The sequence below is a fragment of the Pleurodeles waltl genome, chromosome 6 (assembly GCF_031143425.1).
Source record: "Pleurodeles waltl isolate 20211129_DDA chromosome 6, aPleWal1.hap1.20221129, whole genome shotgun sequence".
NCBI classification, from domain to species: domain Eukaryota; kingdom Metazoa; phylum Chordata; class Amphibia; order Caudata; family Salamandridae; genus Pleurodeles; species Pleurodeles waltl.
Genome location: NC_090445.1, coordinates 685,150,356 through 685,165,349, shown reverse-complemented (window position 1 = coordinate 685,165,349; position 14,994 = coordinate 685,150,356). Strand labels below are relative to the sequence as shown.

At 43.4% G+C, this 14,994-nt stretch overlaps 1 protein-coding gene across 1 annotated transcript in view; it reads left to right on the top strand.

Moving 5' to 3' along the window:
* ZRANB1 (zinc finger RANBP2-type containing 1) overlaps window positions 1–14,994 on the top strand; it is a 158,125-nt gene that overhangs the window by 48,344 nt on the left and 94,787 nt on the right. The window contains exons 4-6 of the mRNA XM_069239120.1: window positions 5,862–6,015; window positions 8,794–8,865; window positions 11,163–11,361. Of these exons, the coding sequence (XP_069095221.1) occupies window positions 5,862–6,015; window positions 8,794–8,865; window positions 11,163–11,361 (425 nt within the window). The remainder of the gene's footprint in view (window positions 1–5,861; window positions 6,016–8,793; window positions 8,866–11,162; window positions 11,362–14,994) is intronic.

The following is a 14,994-nucleotide window of genomic DNA, read 5'->3' as shown; positions in this document are numbered from 1 at the left end:
CCCTGAACCTAAAGATTTAGATTCCTGAAACTACAAGAAGAAGAGGACTGCTGAGCTGAAAGACCCCTGCAGAAGAAGAAAAGAAGACACCAACTGCTTTGGCCCCAGACCTACCGGCATGTCTCCTGCCTTCTAAAGAAACCTGCTCCAGCGACGCTTTCCCAAGGACCAGCGACCTCTGAATCCTCAGAGGACTGCCCTGCTTCAAGAAAGACAAGAAACTCCCGAGGACAGCGGACCTGCTCCAAAAAGACTGCAACTTTGTTACAGAGGAGCAGATTTAAAGACCCCTGCAATCCCCGTAAGAAGCGTGAGACTTGCAACACTGCACCCGGCGACCCCGACTCGACTGGTGGAGAAACAACGCTACAGGGAGGACCCTCTGGCGACTCCGAGACTGTGAGTAACCAAAGTTGTCCCCCCTGAGCCCCCACAGCGACGCCTGCAGAGGGAATCCCCAGGCTCCCCCTGACCCCGACTGCCTGACTCTAAAATCCCGACGGCTGGAAAAGACCCTGCACCCGCAGCCCCCAGCACCTGAAGGAACGGAACTTCAGTGCAGGAGTGACCCCCAGGAGGCCCTCTCCCTTGCCCAGGTGGTGGCTACCCCGAGGAGCCCCCCCCCTTGCCTGCCTGCACCACTGAAGAGACCCCTTGGTCTCCCATTGGAAACCCGACGCTTGTTTGCACACTGCACCCAGCCGCACCCGCGCTGCTGAGGGTGTACTTTTTGTGTGGACTTGTGTCCCCCCCAGTGCCCTACAAAACCCCCCTGGTCTGCCCTCCGAAGACGCGGGTACTTACCTGCTGGCAGACTGGAACCGGGGCACCCCCTTCTCTCCATTGAAGCCTATGCGTTTTGGGCACCACTTTGAACTCTGCACCTGACCGGCCCTGAGCTGCTGGTGTGGTGACTTTGGGGTTGCTCTGAACCCCCCAACGGTGGGCTACCTTGGACCCCTATCTTAACCTCGTAGGTGGTTTACTTACCTGCCAAAACTAACATTACTTTACCTCCCCCAGGAACTGTGAAAATTGCACTGTGTCCACTTTTAAAACAGCTTATTGTGTTTTATGTAAAAAGTATATATGCTACTGTGATTATTCAAAGTTCCTAAAGTACTTACCTGCAATATCTTTCAAATGAGATATTACATGTAGAATTTGAACCTGTAGTTCTTAAAATAAACTAAGAAAATATATTTTTCTATAACAAAACCTATTGGCTGGATTTGTCTCGGAGTGTGTGTTCCTCATTTATTGCCTGTGTGTATGTACAACAAATGCTTAACACTACTCCTTTGATAAGCCTACTGCTCGACCACACTACCACAAAATAGAGCATTAGTATTATCTCTTTTTGCCACTATCTTACCTCTAAGGGGAACCCTTGGACTCTGTGCATACTATTCCTTACTTTGAAATAGTGCATACAGAGCCAACTTCCTACAGACAGCGCATGGGCATAGAGTCCTTTGTTAGATTGTTTTCCCTCCACAGTCTGGTTCGGTCACGTGTTCCTCCTGCTCTATTACTCCTCGGCTTGGTCTATTCAGGACTGCTCTTTTCTGTCTTTCTTTCAGTGATGGTATTGTAATTTGCTCGCTGTTTCTCTATCTGACAGTCTATCCAAAATTCTGCATTGGGACTCGGCTCATTGCCCTTTGGGGCGCCTAAACACTCCTCCACATGATGTCGAGCTCTACAGGGCTCATGGAACGGACTCCCTTTCTGTTTCGCCCTCTATGCCATTTGAAATTCACACACACTGACCAACACCTGGTGTGTAACTTGTGCCTCTCCCCGGTCCATAAAGAAGAAAGCTGCAATGCCCGTCCGTCTTTTTGATCCAAAAAGACCCTCCAGGCCCGAAGAGCACGTCAGTTAGAGAAGGCGTTGAAGACATTAGATGACAATCCCGAATATTTTGGGGGAAGAGCACGCCCAGGAGGAAATCTAACATGAGGAGGCCTTCTCCATGGAAGACTTTGAGTCGGATGTCCAATCTGACATAGAAAGTCAGCCTCTTACCTCAGCGCAACCCGTGAGAACATCAGCCCCCACCTCCCATACAAAGACCTCAAAGAAGACCCACAAACAGGTTGTTGGGCCGCTCCAGCCTTCGGCCCATGGTTAGATCTGAAAGATAACTTCAGATGCCCCACCTTCGATTAGAGCGTTTCAGCGCCAACCAAGAAGCCTCCCACTTCAGATTCGTAGCCTAGGACTTTGGTTCGACACAAGGATTCCACTCTGAGAACTTCGGAACCAAAGATTCTGCCTTCCAGAGACTCCTCGGAAGCAGCCTCACCAGTGGAGCGTATCCTAGAACTAATGGATGCTCGCCAGCTTCGTATCTAAAAAGGAACAGGAAGAATATTTGCTTCCCCCATTGTTCCAGTAAAGAGAACTTACTTTTCAACAGGCCTTGGGCACTGTTTCTCCATCTAAGAAGGTCTCCAAGGACAGAGACAACGACAAGGCTCCAGTTCGACCCCAGCCTTCTCCTCCAAGCACTCCTGTGCTCCCTTCTACCCTTTCAGCACTTCTCCAATCTCCTACATCTATTACGAACCACAATTTTGTCCAACAGGTTCACCTCCACCTTAGGGACCTCATTTAGGGGACATGCCCCAGGAAATTGACCCATGGGATTCATATGATTCAAAAGCCATTTTACCAAATGACCCTGATCTTCATCCCGTGCACCCATTACCTCCTGAAGACGCATTTCATATATGCAGGTCATGGCACGGGCCGCTGCATATCACAACATACAGATGCACACTTACCCTGTTGAAGAGGATTTCCTCTTTGATACACTCACTAACACTACTAGGAAGAGTCCGTTTTTGCCTATGCTACCAGAGATGTTTAGATATGCTACCGATATTTTTAAAGAACCTGTTAGGTCAAGAGTTATCACCCCAAGGGTAGATAAAATCTATAAGGTGGCACCCACACTCAACAGGAGATGCACCTCCCCCTGATAAGGAGAGCAAAAAGTAGATGCTACAGGGAAAAGAGTGGCTGCCCAAGCTGCCAATCATTGGCGTATTGCCAACTCCCAAGCACTTTTGGCACGGTAGGACAGGGCCCACTGGGACGAAATGGAAGATCTTCTCCAGTGCCTCCCAGAGGAACATCGAAAAAGAGTACCGGAGATAGTTTCTGATGGTCAGACTATTTCCAACAACTCTATCAGGTGTGAAACCGATGCCGCAGATACTGCAGCTTGTGGTGTTAATACTAGCATTATTATCAGAAGGCATGCTTGGCTTTGCTCCTGTTCCCAGTCAGAAATTCAGCAGGCAGTTTTTAATGTGCCTTTTGACAGGGAGCACTTGTTTGGTCAGGTGTTTGATAATACCATAGTCAAACTTAAAAAGTACTCTGAGACAGCAAGGACTCTGGGGGCACTACTCACCACACCACAAAGAAGTAATTTTCGTCACTTACAATTCAGGGGAGGCTTTAAATCATCCTCGATTGAACCTTCCACCTCTCAAAGTGAACAAGGCACCCATTTCTATAACAGAGGTGCAAAGGAAAGGCATCCACCTCCAGAGGATCTACCTCCACCTCACGCCAGTGACTACTTACACCTTCCACCGACTTGCACTTCTTCAGTAGGAGGAATACTAGTTCATTCCACCCATAATGGTCAAATATCACCACAAATCAGTGGACTCTCTCAATTATTCAACTTTGTCTGGAGCTCACTTTCACTCCGCTAAATGTTCCCCCTCACACTCACTCTCAAAAGACCATCTCACTCTTTTGAAAGAAGAGGTACAATCCCTTCTTCTCAACGGGGCTATAGAGCCAGTTCTCCTCTCACAGCAAGGGTTTGGAGTATACTTCCTATACTTCCTCGTATAGGACAGACAGTGTTATACTGCAAAAGGGAAGCGTCTTGTATGCTACTGTCGACCTAAACACATTGACCCACTCAAGGCTTCAGTACAAGACATTGCTTATTTGCTGCATTTGCAAACCTCAAACTTAGTATACTTATCCATTTGTCTTCATTTAGCAGTTCTAGCTGGTTTCCTCTAAAAAAGACAACACATCTCTTTATTTAGAATTCTGGTTATCAAAGCCTTCATGGAAGGCCTTAAGATTAATTCCACCTGGAGTTCCCCCCCAGCACCATCCTCGAACCTTAATGTTGTACTCTCTAGGCTCATGGGTCCACTTTTAAAGGCCTGTGCATGCATGCCTGTTAAAATTCCTTTCATCGAAGGTAGCCTTTTTAGTAGCTATTACTTCCCTAAGGTGTGTAAATGTACTCCATGCTCTAACTTTAGAACAGCCATTCTTCCAGTTACACAAAGACAAAATAGTTCAAGCAAACCCTAAATTACTTCCGAAGAAAGTTTCACAATTCCGTATCAGTCGATTGAGTTACCAGTCTTTTTCCCACAACCAGACTCAGTTGCAGAGAGAGAGCTCTTCACACACTAGATATTAAAAGGGCTTCTATGTATTATATTGACAGGACAAAACAGTTTAGGAAATCCAAATAACGTTTTGTAGCATTTTCAACACCTCATCAAGGTAACCCAATTAAAAAAATTGGTGTAGCTAGATGGATAGTCAAGTTATTCAAACTTGTTATGCCAAAATACTGACGAAAATCTTCCGAAATTAGCTATCTTTCCGTTCCGAAACTCGGAGCGACAGGAACACGTCCGAACCCGATGGCGGAAAAAAAACAATCGAAGATGGAGTCGACGCCCATGCGCAATGGAGACAAAAGGAGGAGTCACTCGGTCCCGTGACTCGAAAGACTTCTTCGAAGAAAAACAACTTGTAACACTCCGGCCCAACACCAGATGGCGAGCTATGCAAAACATGCGAATCTACTGCGACTGATGCCACGAACAGATGTACACTGGGTAAGTGACATTTTCATTACCTTTTACCCCCAAAGCACATTCCACCAGAAAGAAGGGTGTCTCTATGGCCTTCATAGGGAACATCCCAATAGCAGATGCATGTAAAGCTGCTACTTGGTCTAAACCACATACATTGACTAAACAATATTGCGTTGATGTTTTAGCACGTCAACAAGCCAGTGTTGGACAAGCTGTGCTCAGAACACTTTTTCAAGCAACTCCAACTCCTGAAGGTTAGCCACCCCTTACTTGAAGGGATTGCTTTATAGTATATGCAAAGCATGTGGATCTACAGCCACACATGCCATCGGACGGAAAATGTTACTTACTCAGTAGAGATCTGTTCGTGGCATGTAGTACTGTAGATTGACATGCAGCCTCCATCCTTTCCGGACACCTGTGGCCATTATTGTTGCATTCTTAAATAAATATTGTATATATGTAAATACAATTCATGGACATCTTTTTTTTCCTATTCTTCTTTATACATGCCTTACCTCACCTGCCTGTAGGAAAACAGTCTAACAAATGACTCAGTACCCAAGCACAGTATCACTGAGAGGAGGAGTCACTTGATTAGGTGACTCAAAGATTCTTCGAAGAAAAACAACTTGTAACACTCCGAACACATTGCTAGATAGCGGACTTATGCAAAGCATGTGAATCTACAGCACTACATGCCACGAACAGATGTCCATTGGGTAAGTAACATTTTCCTTTTAGCTGTTACAAGTTTTAAGACTCACAGGACATCTGGTCTTTCTATGCTTGAAGTCTACGCAGTCATTTTGGGCCACTGAAAAGTTAAGTTGAGGGACTTAGCCTACAGTACTGACATAGAATTAAATTGTCTTCTCTCATCTGTGGGCGAGTACTACACGCATGCAGTCACTGCAGAGAGACCTTACCCAAAACAGGCTCCCTCAAAAGTAGGTTCTTATCACCTGTCCTTTTTTGCAGGTTTCACAGCATGCTGCAAAGTGTATCCCTGCTATGGTATGTCCAGAAGTCACAGAGCAGATTCGTCGGGAGATTGCTGCATCCCTGCATCAGCGTAAAGGGGATTTTGCGTGCTATTTTCTGACTGATCTGGTTACATTCACGTTACCAGCAGGTGAGTTGAAACTGAGCTGTTGGCGATTTGGAGGAACATGCTCCATTTGGTGGTGGTTCTAAAGGAAGATTTTCAAATTTTGAGTTTGTCCATGATCTGTGACAAGTAGGGTATTTGCTGGGTTATTGTAACGAGCAGTTAGTGGAATCATCATGTCTGTTGACTTGCTGTAGCTATGTCCATGTTCTTTAACAGTTAACAGTATTGTCTGCTTTTTTGTGAGTAGGGACCCTTTTTTCAGCATGTTGTGCTCTTTCCTTCCATTTAGTGTTGCCTTTATATATTGCACCCTGTTTGCTTTTTTTTAAAATTTTTATATTTATATATATGTGTATATGTGTGTGTGTATGTATGTGTGTGTGTATGTGTATATATATATATATATATATATATATATATATATATATATATATATATATATATATATATATATATATATATATATACATACATACACACACACACACAAGACCTCTGTTTCAGTTTCAAACCACAGGGACACGGACTCTTTCTTACGTTACTTTTTCCCCCATTGATCGTGTTCTGAGTTCTTTTTAAGGTGCTCTGCTGAAAAACTATAAACCAAGGGTCAGAATTTGGGACTGAAGACTGAATGTTGACTCTTGTTATATAAGAAAGGTCCACAATTTGGATATGAAAAGCGGACTGCCCTGTACTTGAATGTACATTTGACTTCCAAAGACTGGTCATCTTAAGCTAGCAAGTGATTGATCTTGAAATGAGGCTAGGTGCCAAAAGGACCTTTGCCCTCCATAAGTGAATTTACCATGAAATCTGACACTAACTAGTCTTTTCAGAGTTTCAAAAAGAATGATTTGCGTGATGCAATACATCTTTCAAAACAGATGTCTGGTAGATAATTAAACATATTGGTCTAAAAAACGGTCATATTTAGTTGCATTTTCTGGATCTGCATCCTCAAAACCCCTGGAACACAGGAAGAGCAGCATCCAGAATGGGATCCCATGGTTGAAGAAGCATTTATCTACAGGTTCACCAGACTCGGTGTGCTATTTCCAAAAGTCAGTTGTTGTCGGTTTAATGTGCTGCTGCTTATGTCACCAAGCCTCTGCTGTCTTCTATTCCACATCATGGAGAGTTATAGAAGTAAGAGAAAGAAAACGACTAAGAGCAGACTGGGTTGGGTGAGACCGAATAAAATGGTCTTGGAACAATTATCGGATGGATTCCTCAGAAGATGAGGGATCTGATTCTTATCCAGTCAAGTCATCATGCTCATATGTTACATCATCTTACCAGAGGAGTTTTTTTTTTTTTTGCAAGGGACTGAAATGCAGGGAAAGAAGGAAGGTAATGACTTTGTTTGAGACCGATAATGCTGATTTGTTTCTTCCATTGCTAAAGACATTCCTGAAATCTACGATTTGCTGGTGGCCCATATGGGACGGGACCCATGTCTTAATAACATCTGAAAGTCTGTTCTAATTAGAACATACTTTCCAGTGTTTGCTTTTTGTACCAATCATGAAAGGTGCAGCAGTCAAAAACCGTAAAAAACAATAGTGACCCAGCCAGGTGACATAAAGCTCGCAGCACATTGGCCATTGTGATTTTGTTTTTAAAAAAAACACTTCCCTGTGCTTCCTAAAAAAAATAAAAAAAAAATTGGGAGGAGGGTTTTCTGTTTGGGGAAAAAAAATTCAGTGCTACATGAGCTGCAAGAAATGCACTGTTGCTTTAAAAAAAACAAAAAAAAAAACTGTTACTACAGTTGTGGGATACAAGTGTAATGGGCTTTTGAAAAGATCAGGGCTTTTGTGGTTTGGTAGGTATGAGAGGAAGGCGACTTGAGTAATAACGTAAATGGTAAAATCACAGATCCATTAAAAATTCTAACAGCGCTTCCTGGTCCTAATTTGGCATCTACTTGCTGTGCATACAAGCAAAACACAGCAAAATGGGACTTTGGGGAAGCTTTTCACTGCAATGTTCTGGCTACAGCAGTGAACTTGATGGGGTAACCACAATTCTGATTTTAACCTAGTGGCTTTTTAAGAAGCTTTACTTATTAGAAATTGCACAGGCAGCAATGGTATGGCAGAGATTAAGTAGGGGGAAAGTCCAGAATGCAGACAACTGGTAACCGAGAATGAGGAACCACGCACATGGGCATTAAGAGAAAGGAAAGAGTGTTGACACAAGATTTGCCCAGTAGTCAGGAAAGAAGTAGAGGCTGGGACCAGAAGGACACGATAATAGGATGGAAAACACTCCCTGTAAGCAAATGAGGACAAGGACAATGATGAGAGAATAATCCATTCTGCAATCCATATGAGATGGATTGCAGAATAGAGTTGGAGTGAAAGCAGAAAGTTGAACGGGTGGGGGAGGGGGCTACAGGGAGCGGTCTCTAACAGATGTTGGATGCAAGGGAACGGTGCTTGGAAGCTCATCAAAAGGGCAAGAATGATAAGCATTGGAGCAGCGGTATGGGGTTGCGCAGCAAAAACTTTATGCGCCAGGCTGCAATTGATAAGAGGATTTCTCCCATGTGGGAGTTGAGGGGAAACATGAAATTTGTAAGCTCATTATATTAAACTCAGATTTCAGTGTTACAAAAGAGATTACAGTGCCTTGTTAGAAATGCACGCATGTTTTCCACATTTGATGGTGCCTTTGGTTTAGGATGCTAGGTCCCCTTGTGAATTAAATATTCTTTTTTCAGTGCCCTATTTTCTGTTACATCATACCTTCGCATAAATTCTGGTGTTATTTAAGCTCTATAATTGTTTGCAGATATTGAAGATTTGCCTCCAGCAGTCCAGGAAAAACTATTCGACGATGTATTGGATAGAGATGTACAGAAAGGTATGTGATGGGTTTGGGGTTATGATGGCTAGTCACAAAGCTTTTACAGAAATCTAGACTGGGCTTTCAGCTCAGAACATCTTTAATGGATCTTGACTGTTCAAACATAGTCTTGAGCCACTTGCCGTTATTGAGAAGGCTCATATAGACCACTCCCTAACCAAATAGGGCTCTAGGGTATTAAAGATTACAGATAATTACCTAATCTTCAAAGCCCTGATATTTCACAAGCAGATAATTAAGCTTGGTTTTGCTCTTTGTCTGAGGTCTTACAAATGAACAACAAGGCTGTATATCTTGAGCCTTTTAAACTTTAAAACAAAAAAAAGGGGGAAATATAATTCCATCTTTCTCACTTGTTATGAGTGTGCCTTAGTGGTATATCCAAATGGGGTATACTGCTATGGGCAATTCAAAGTGCACACAAATTCTGGACTTCGTTTTATTGTGTGTGGCTATGCCCCACCCTCTCAAACAGCAGAAGAGCCTACCAACACCCTCCAAGCAACCTAGCTGACCCCTGGTGTGACACACTTAGATATTTATCACCTGTTTGGTAGTAAGCTCCAGAAAAGGAACCTGGTGGGAGATACAAGACTAAATTATTAATTCCTGTCCTCTATGTTCACCTATATATTATGGGCAACTTGTAATGACCTTTTTGTATGTAAAGAGCCCCCAGTTTCCCTGATGCTGCCTCCAGTATTCAAATAGATCAACTTTTAAGTGTTGTGGTCAGCCAAGCTGCCTTCTTAATTTCTACATATTTCTTTTACATATGTTTATTTTTTAGAATTGTGTATGTGCTAGAATGTTCATCCTGAGCATTCTTGTTTTTTTCCCTTGCTTTTGGGTGCTTTGGGAAGAGTTTGGTCACTGCCTCTCTGTTCTGCACCTTGAGCACAGGGTTTGGATATCACTGGATTCTGTGCTGCTTGGAACTTAGGCCCTGAGGAGTAAAGTCTCTTCTTTGAGGGTAACAACCTCTACCATCTCCTGTAATTACGTATTGACCATCTTCAACATATCTAATGCACATCTGTGTTAAATGGGACTTTCTTATGTTTCTTTTTTCTTCATGGAAGCAAACTGGTTTGGTCAGAGCGTGTAGCTTTCAAAGGGTAGAATTCAAAATCCCACTTCCTTGCTGTTAGACCAAGCAGGTTGTCTAAGTCATTTCTAACCTGGGCTTCTCTGTGTATATGCTCCCAGCATAGTTACTGTCTGTTCTCTTACCTAAGACTCTAAATTCATTAAGGGGTAATAGTGTAAGCTATATTCACTCATATTATAATGTCCCCTAACATATATTGACCAAAATAGTAATCCAAAGGTTAAGTGTATGGGATTTTGGCAACATAAGCACTCTCCTCAAAACTGCATAGACTTATGACCATTACAAAGCAAGTGTTACAGGCAAACTAGATTGTCTTCACTTGTCGCATCATATTTCCACCCAACTGAAGTGTTGTAGTAGTTCTTCCTATACGGTTGAACAGCTGACGTGGTGGCCAGAAGAGATCTTCCCATCCTCTTCACAGGGCTTCCAGCTGCCTTTAGTATACCTTTTTGCTTAAAACCTTTGGCCAAATCTGTTAATTCTATTTTTTCATACTTTGATGTGCTTGTGTTAGTTACGTTCTCATGATGCCCTCAGCTAATTTTAATTTAGCCGCCTTGCTGATCAAAAGTTAAACCTAAGTTTGTCTTCCAGCTGGGCATCCAGTATCAGCTTTAAGACTGGCATATACCTGACTATTTAAAAATGAATCCTGGGTTTCTCCTCTACCCAACAAACTGTAACCATTAGAGCAGTAAAGAGACTGAGTAAACGTAATTTTTTTTGTAAAATGTATTAAATAATGCTTGTCACATAAACGTAGCTCACAAATGCTGTACTATGCAGAATAATGAATCTGCACGGTTGATGAAGTTGAGAAAAGTAATCTGATGCAAAGTGCTAATGAAGGCTGTCATTAAAGAGGAGTGTCTACAGGGCTTCCGTAAAGGAGAATGACATTTGAGGTCTGTGCCTGATGTGGCTGCATTCTTTGGTCTGGAAGCATGTAGAGGGGAGGATAGGCATAGCAGAACGTAGTGTTTAATGCATGGAATCCCCCCTCTTTGACCCTTATTGAATGTATAATTGATGAGATGGTGTCAAATGTATAATTGAGATACTCAAGTGGCAGTTCTACTGTTACTGTAGCCTTGGAGAAGACCGGTTGCAGCAAGTTGGGGTCTTGGTGCAGAAATGGAGCTATGAAGTGATTTTGTGTATGTCTTTCCATTTCTAGAGTTGGAGGAGGAATCTCCAATCATCAACTGGTCCTTGGAGCTGGGTACGCGTTTGGACAGCAGGCTTTATGCACTTTGGAATCGGACAGCAGGGGACTGCCTGCTCGATTCAGTTTTGCAGGCTACATGGGGCATTTACGACAAGGACTCTGTCCTGAGGAAAGCTCTCCATGACAGCCTACACGACTGCTCACACTGGTGAGTCTGTCTATATTTGCACAAGAAAATGGAGTTCTTCTCTGGTGTCCGGGTGCAAACAAAGAATATGCAGATGCCCCCATTAGTATGTGGGCAATAAACATGTTGAGAATCTGGTTATATATCTGCTAGAGCATTTGCTGCTGGTCTTGGGAAGGTTGTATATGCTGAAACAATTACGACTGCTGAAACTTGGTGAATGAGTCATCTAATCAAACATGTGACCATGTAGCAATGCAAAAAGCGTCTGAGTGCCACAACACATTGTTCACAGCTGCTCTCAGTAGGAAATGTTGTATAAAGGAACATAATTGCCTGCTGCAATGGGTGGGTATGGAGATAGGGTGTTCACAAAGCTGCAAGGTTGAATATGCACTTCATAATTTCTTTGTGTTTAGGACAATGCAATTTTGTGAAATGGCTTTACTTATGCAGGAACAAGCTTTCTGTAAAATGAGTGAGAATATAGAAGCACACGTCTTAAGGCACTGATTTATTTTCAAAAGATTTTGTGTAATGACAACAGCTGGGTCACAGATTAACAGGAGAACCTCCTCTAATACATGTTAGATCAAATGTTCACCAGGTTCATAAGCTATTGAGTACTGTTCTGACTACATGCTGCACCATTTTATTTTTTAAATGTCAATGAATAAAACTATTTTTGTAACTTCTGCAAACAAAAATGAGTACAAATCTTGCATAATCTAGAACTGAGAATGGTTTTAGTGGTAGACACCTCTTAGCTCTCGCTACTCTATGCATCTCTGAAGATGTTGTTTAGCCGCTTATATCTCTGAACTCTCCATGTTTCATACTGCAAATCTTTTTTTTTTTTTTCTTCTTCTTTTTCTTAGTTGCTTCTTTGTTGCAAAGAAGTTGGAGATTTTGAACAGGGCTGCTGTTCACAGGAGTTTTTTGGTCCTTTAGTCCAGGGCAGTCCTCTCGGGCTTCAGAGGTCGCTGGTCTGCGTCGGATGTGTCGCTGGTGCAGGTTTTTGAAGTTGGAGACAGGCCGGTAGGGCTGGGGCCAAAGCAGTTGTCGTCTTCCTCCTTCTTTGCGGGCTTGTAGGTCAGCAGTCCTTCTTGTTTCTTCAGGTTGCAGGAATCTGATTTCCTGGGATCTGGGGAGCCCCTAAATACTGAATCTAGGGGTGTATTTAGGTCTGAGAGGGCAGTAGCCAATGGCTACTGTCCTTGAGGGTGGCTGCACCCTCTTTGTGCCTCCTCCCTGTGGGGAGGGGGCACATCCTTATCCTTATCCTTATCCCTATCCCAATCCCTATTCCTCTTGGGAGAATCCTCCAAAATCAAGATGGAGGATTTCTAAAGGCAGGGGTCACCTCAGCTCAGGACACCTTAGGGGCTGTCCTGACTGGTGGGTGACTCCTCCATGTTTTTCTCATTATCTCCTCTGGACTTGCCGCCAAAAGTGGGGGCTGTGTCCAGGGGGCGGGCATCTCCACTAGCTGGCGTACCCTTGGGCATTGTAACACGAAGCTTGAGCATTTGAGGCTCACTGCTAGGTGTTACAGTTCCTGCAGGGGGGAGGTGTTAAGCATATCCACCTAGTGCAGGCTTTGTTTCTGGCCTTAGAGCACAAAGGCTCTCACCACAGGGGGTCAGAAACTCGTCTCTCAGCAGCAGGCTGGCACAGACTAGTCCGTTCTGCACTGAAGGCTTGGGTAAAATACAGGGGGCATCTTCTAAGATGCCCTTGGTGTGCATTTTTTAATAAATCCAACACTGGCATCAGTGTGGGTTTATTATTCTGAGAAGTTTGATACCAAACTTCCCAGTATTCAGTGTAGCCATTATGGAGCTGTGGAGTTTGTTTTGACAAACTCCCAGAACATATACTGAATATGGCCACGCTGTACTTACAATGTCTAAGAATAGACTTAGACACTGTAGGGGCATATTGCTCATGCAGCTATGCCCTCACCTCGCTATAGTGCACCCTGCCTTAGGGCTGTAAGGCCTGCTACAGGGGTGACTTACCTATGCCATAGGCAGTATTTTGTGTGCATGGCACCCTGAGGAGGATGCCATGTCGACTTTGCCTTTTTCTCCCCACCAACACACACAATCTGCAATGGCAGTGTGCATGTGTTAGTTGAGGGGTCCCTGAGGGTGGCACAACACATGCTGCAGCCCTTAGAGACCTTCCCTGGTCACAGGGCCCTTGGTACCACCGGTACCATTTCCAAGGGACTTATCTGTGTGCCAGGGGTGTGCCAATTGTGGAAACAATGGTACATTTCAGGTGAAAAAACACTGGTGCTGGGGCCTGGTTAGCAGGGTCCCATCACACTTCTCAGTCAAGTCAGCATCAGTGTCAGGTAAAAAGTGGGGGGTAACTGCAACAGGGAGCCATTTCCTTACAGGCATTGATTTACTTTTACCTGCTGTGCCGAAGTAGCTATGCCGGAAGGTTCATAGGGAACACTTCTATCATAAAAAGTTGTGATCCTCTGCAATTATGGCCGCATTGACAATACACTAGCCTTGAAGTTGAAATTATTTTTCTGTGAGAAGGCAATATAGATCTCTTGATCTTGGAGGAAAATGCACAGTATAGCTAGCAGTCTGGGTGCCACATTTTGCTGTTGGCGAAATCTGTCCAGATATACTGATGTGCTGTTGACATAGTGTGGAATATCTTGTTTAAAGATTTTAGGTGAAGGAAAACTATCTTAATCATGTGGACCAAAAATGTATTCATGGATAGCAAAGAGAAAGAGAAATGTGTTTCTTATAGGCATACAGCTGTGTTTCTTTCGGACAGAAGGGATCACCTTAGCTTATGACCTTCTCGCTGGTGAACTCAAACCCTGTTCATTCTATATCAGGCAGTGTTTCTTGCTATTGGACCAAAATTCTCAGTGGTGAAGTTGATCATCAGATATTTGTCTGCAGCCATGTGGTCATCCCTTCTGCTTCCGCGCCCCCCCAACCCCCCGCCCTCCCCACCCCCATTCCCAACCCTGCCCCCCCGTTAATCAACAAAAGGATTAACTGCACGCTTTTTAATTTTATTGTTTGGAACCACGATCATAATCTATGACATCTGTTGCAATCAACTTTAAAAATGGATGGCCTCAATAACTTACTATGTAATAGTGGTACTTGCATCATTGTTATGTTGTTAAATAGAGCACATCTAATCGAGAATCACTGATAATGGATTTTTTACGTTGTGGCATCAGTAGGCAATGTACATTAGTCTCATTCTTGATGTCTGTTATATTGTATCTATAATGACCATTCCCTTATAACAACCATTCCCTCATAGCCTGATACTATATTATGTTGTAGATTATAGTATCACTTATAATCTCACTTGCAGTCCAGGTTGTGTATCTCATATAATTTCCCCAAATCTTTTTTTATTTCTTTGGACATCCTCTACTCTTATTTTTGTGTGTATTTCTGCACCTATAAATATCTAGAAAAGTCAATGATTTTCGGTGTTTTACCACACCACATTCATACTTTTATATTAAGTCCTTGCTTGTTCCCCCCCCCCCCCCCCCCCCCCCCCCCCCCCACATCCGCAACAACGACTTCAGTATCAACAAATTGACTTGGGTGTTTCCTAATTTTCTCCCAGTACTTGACTATTTTAGTAGCC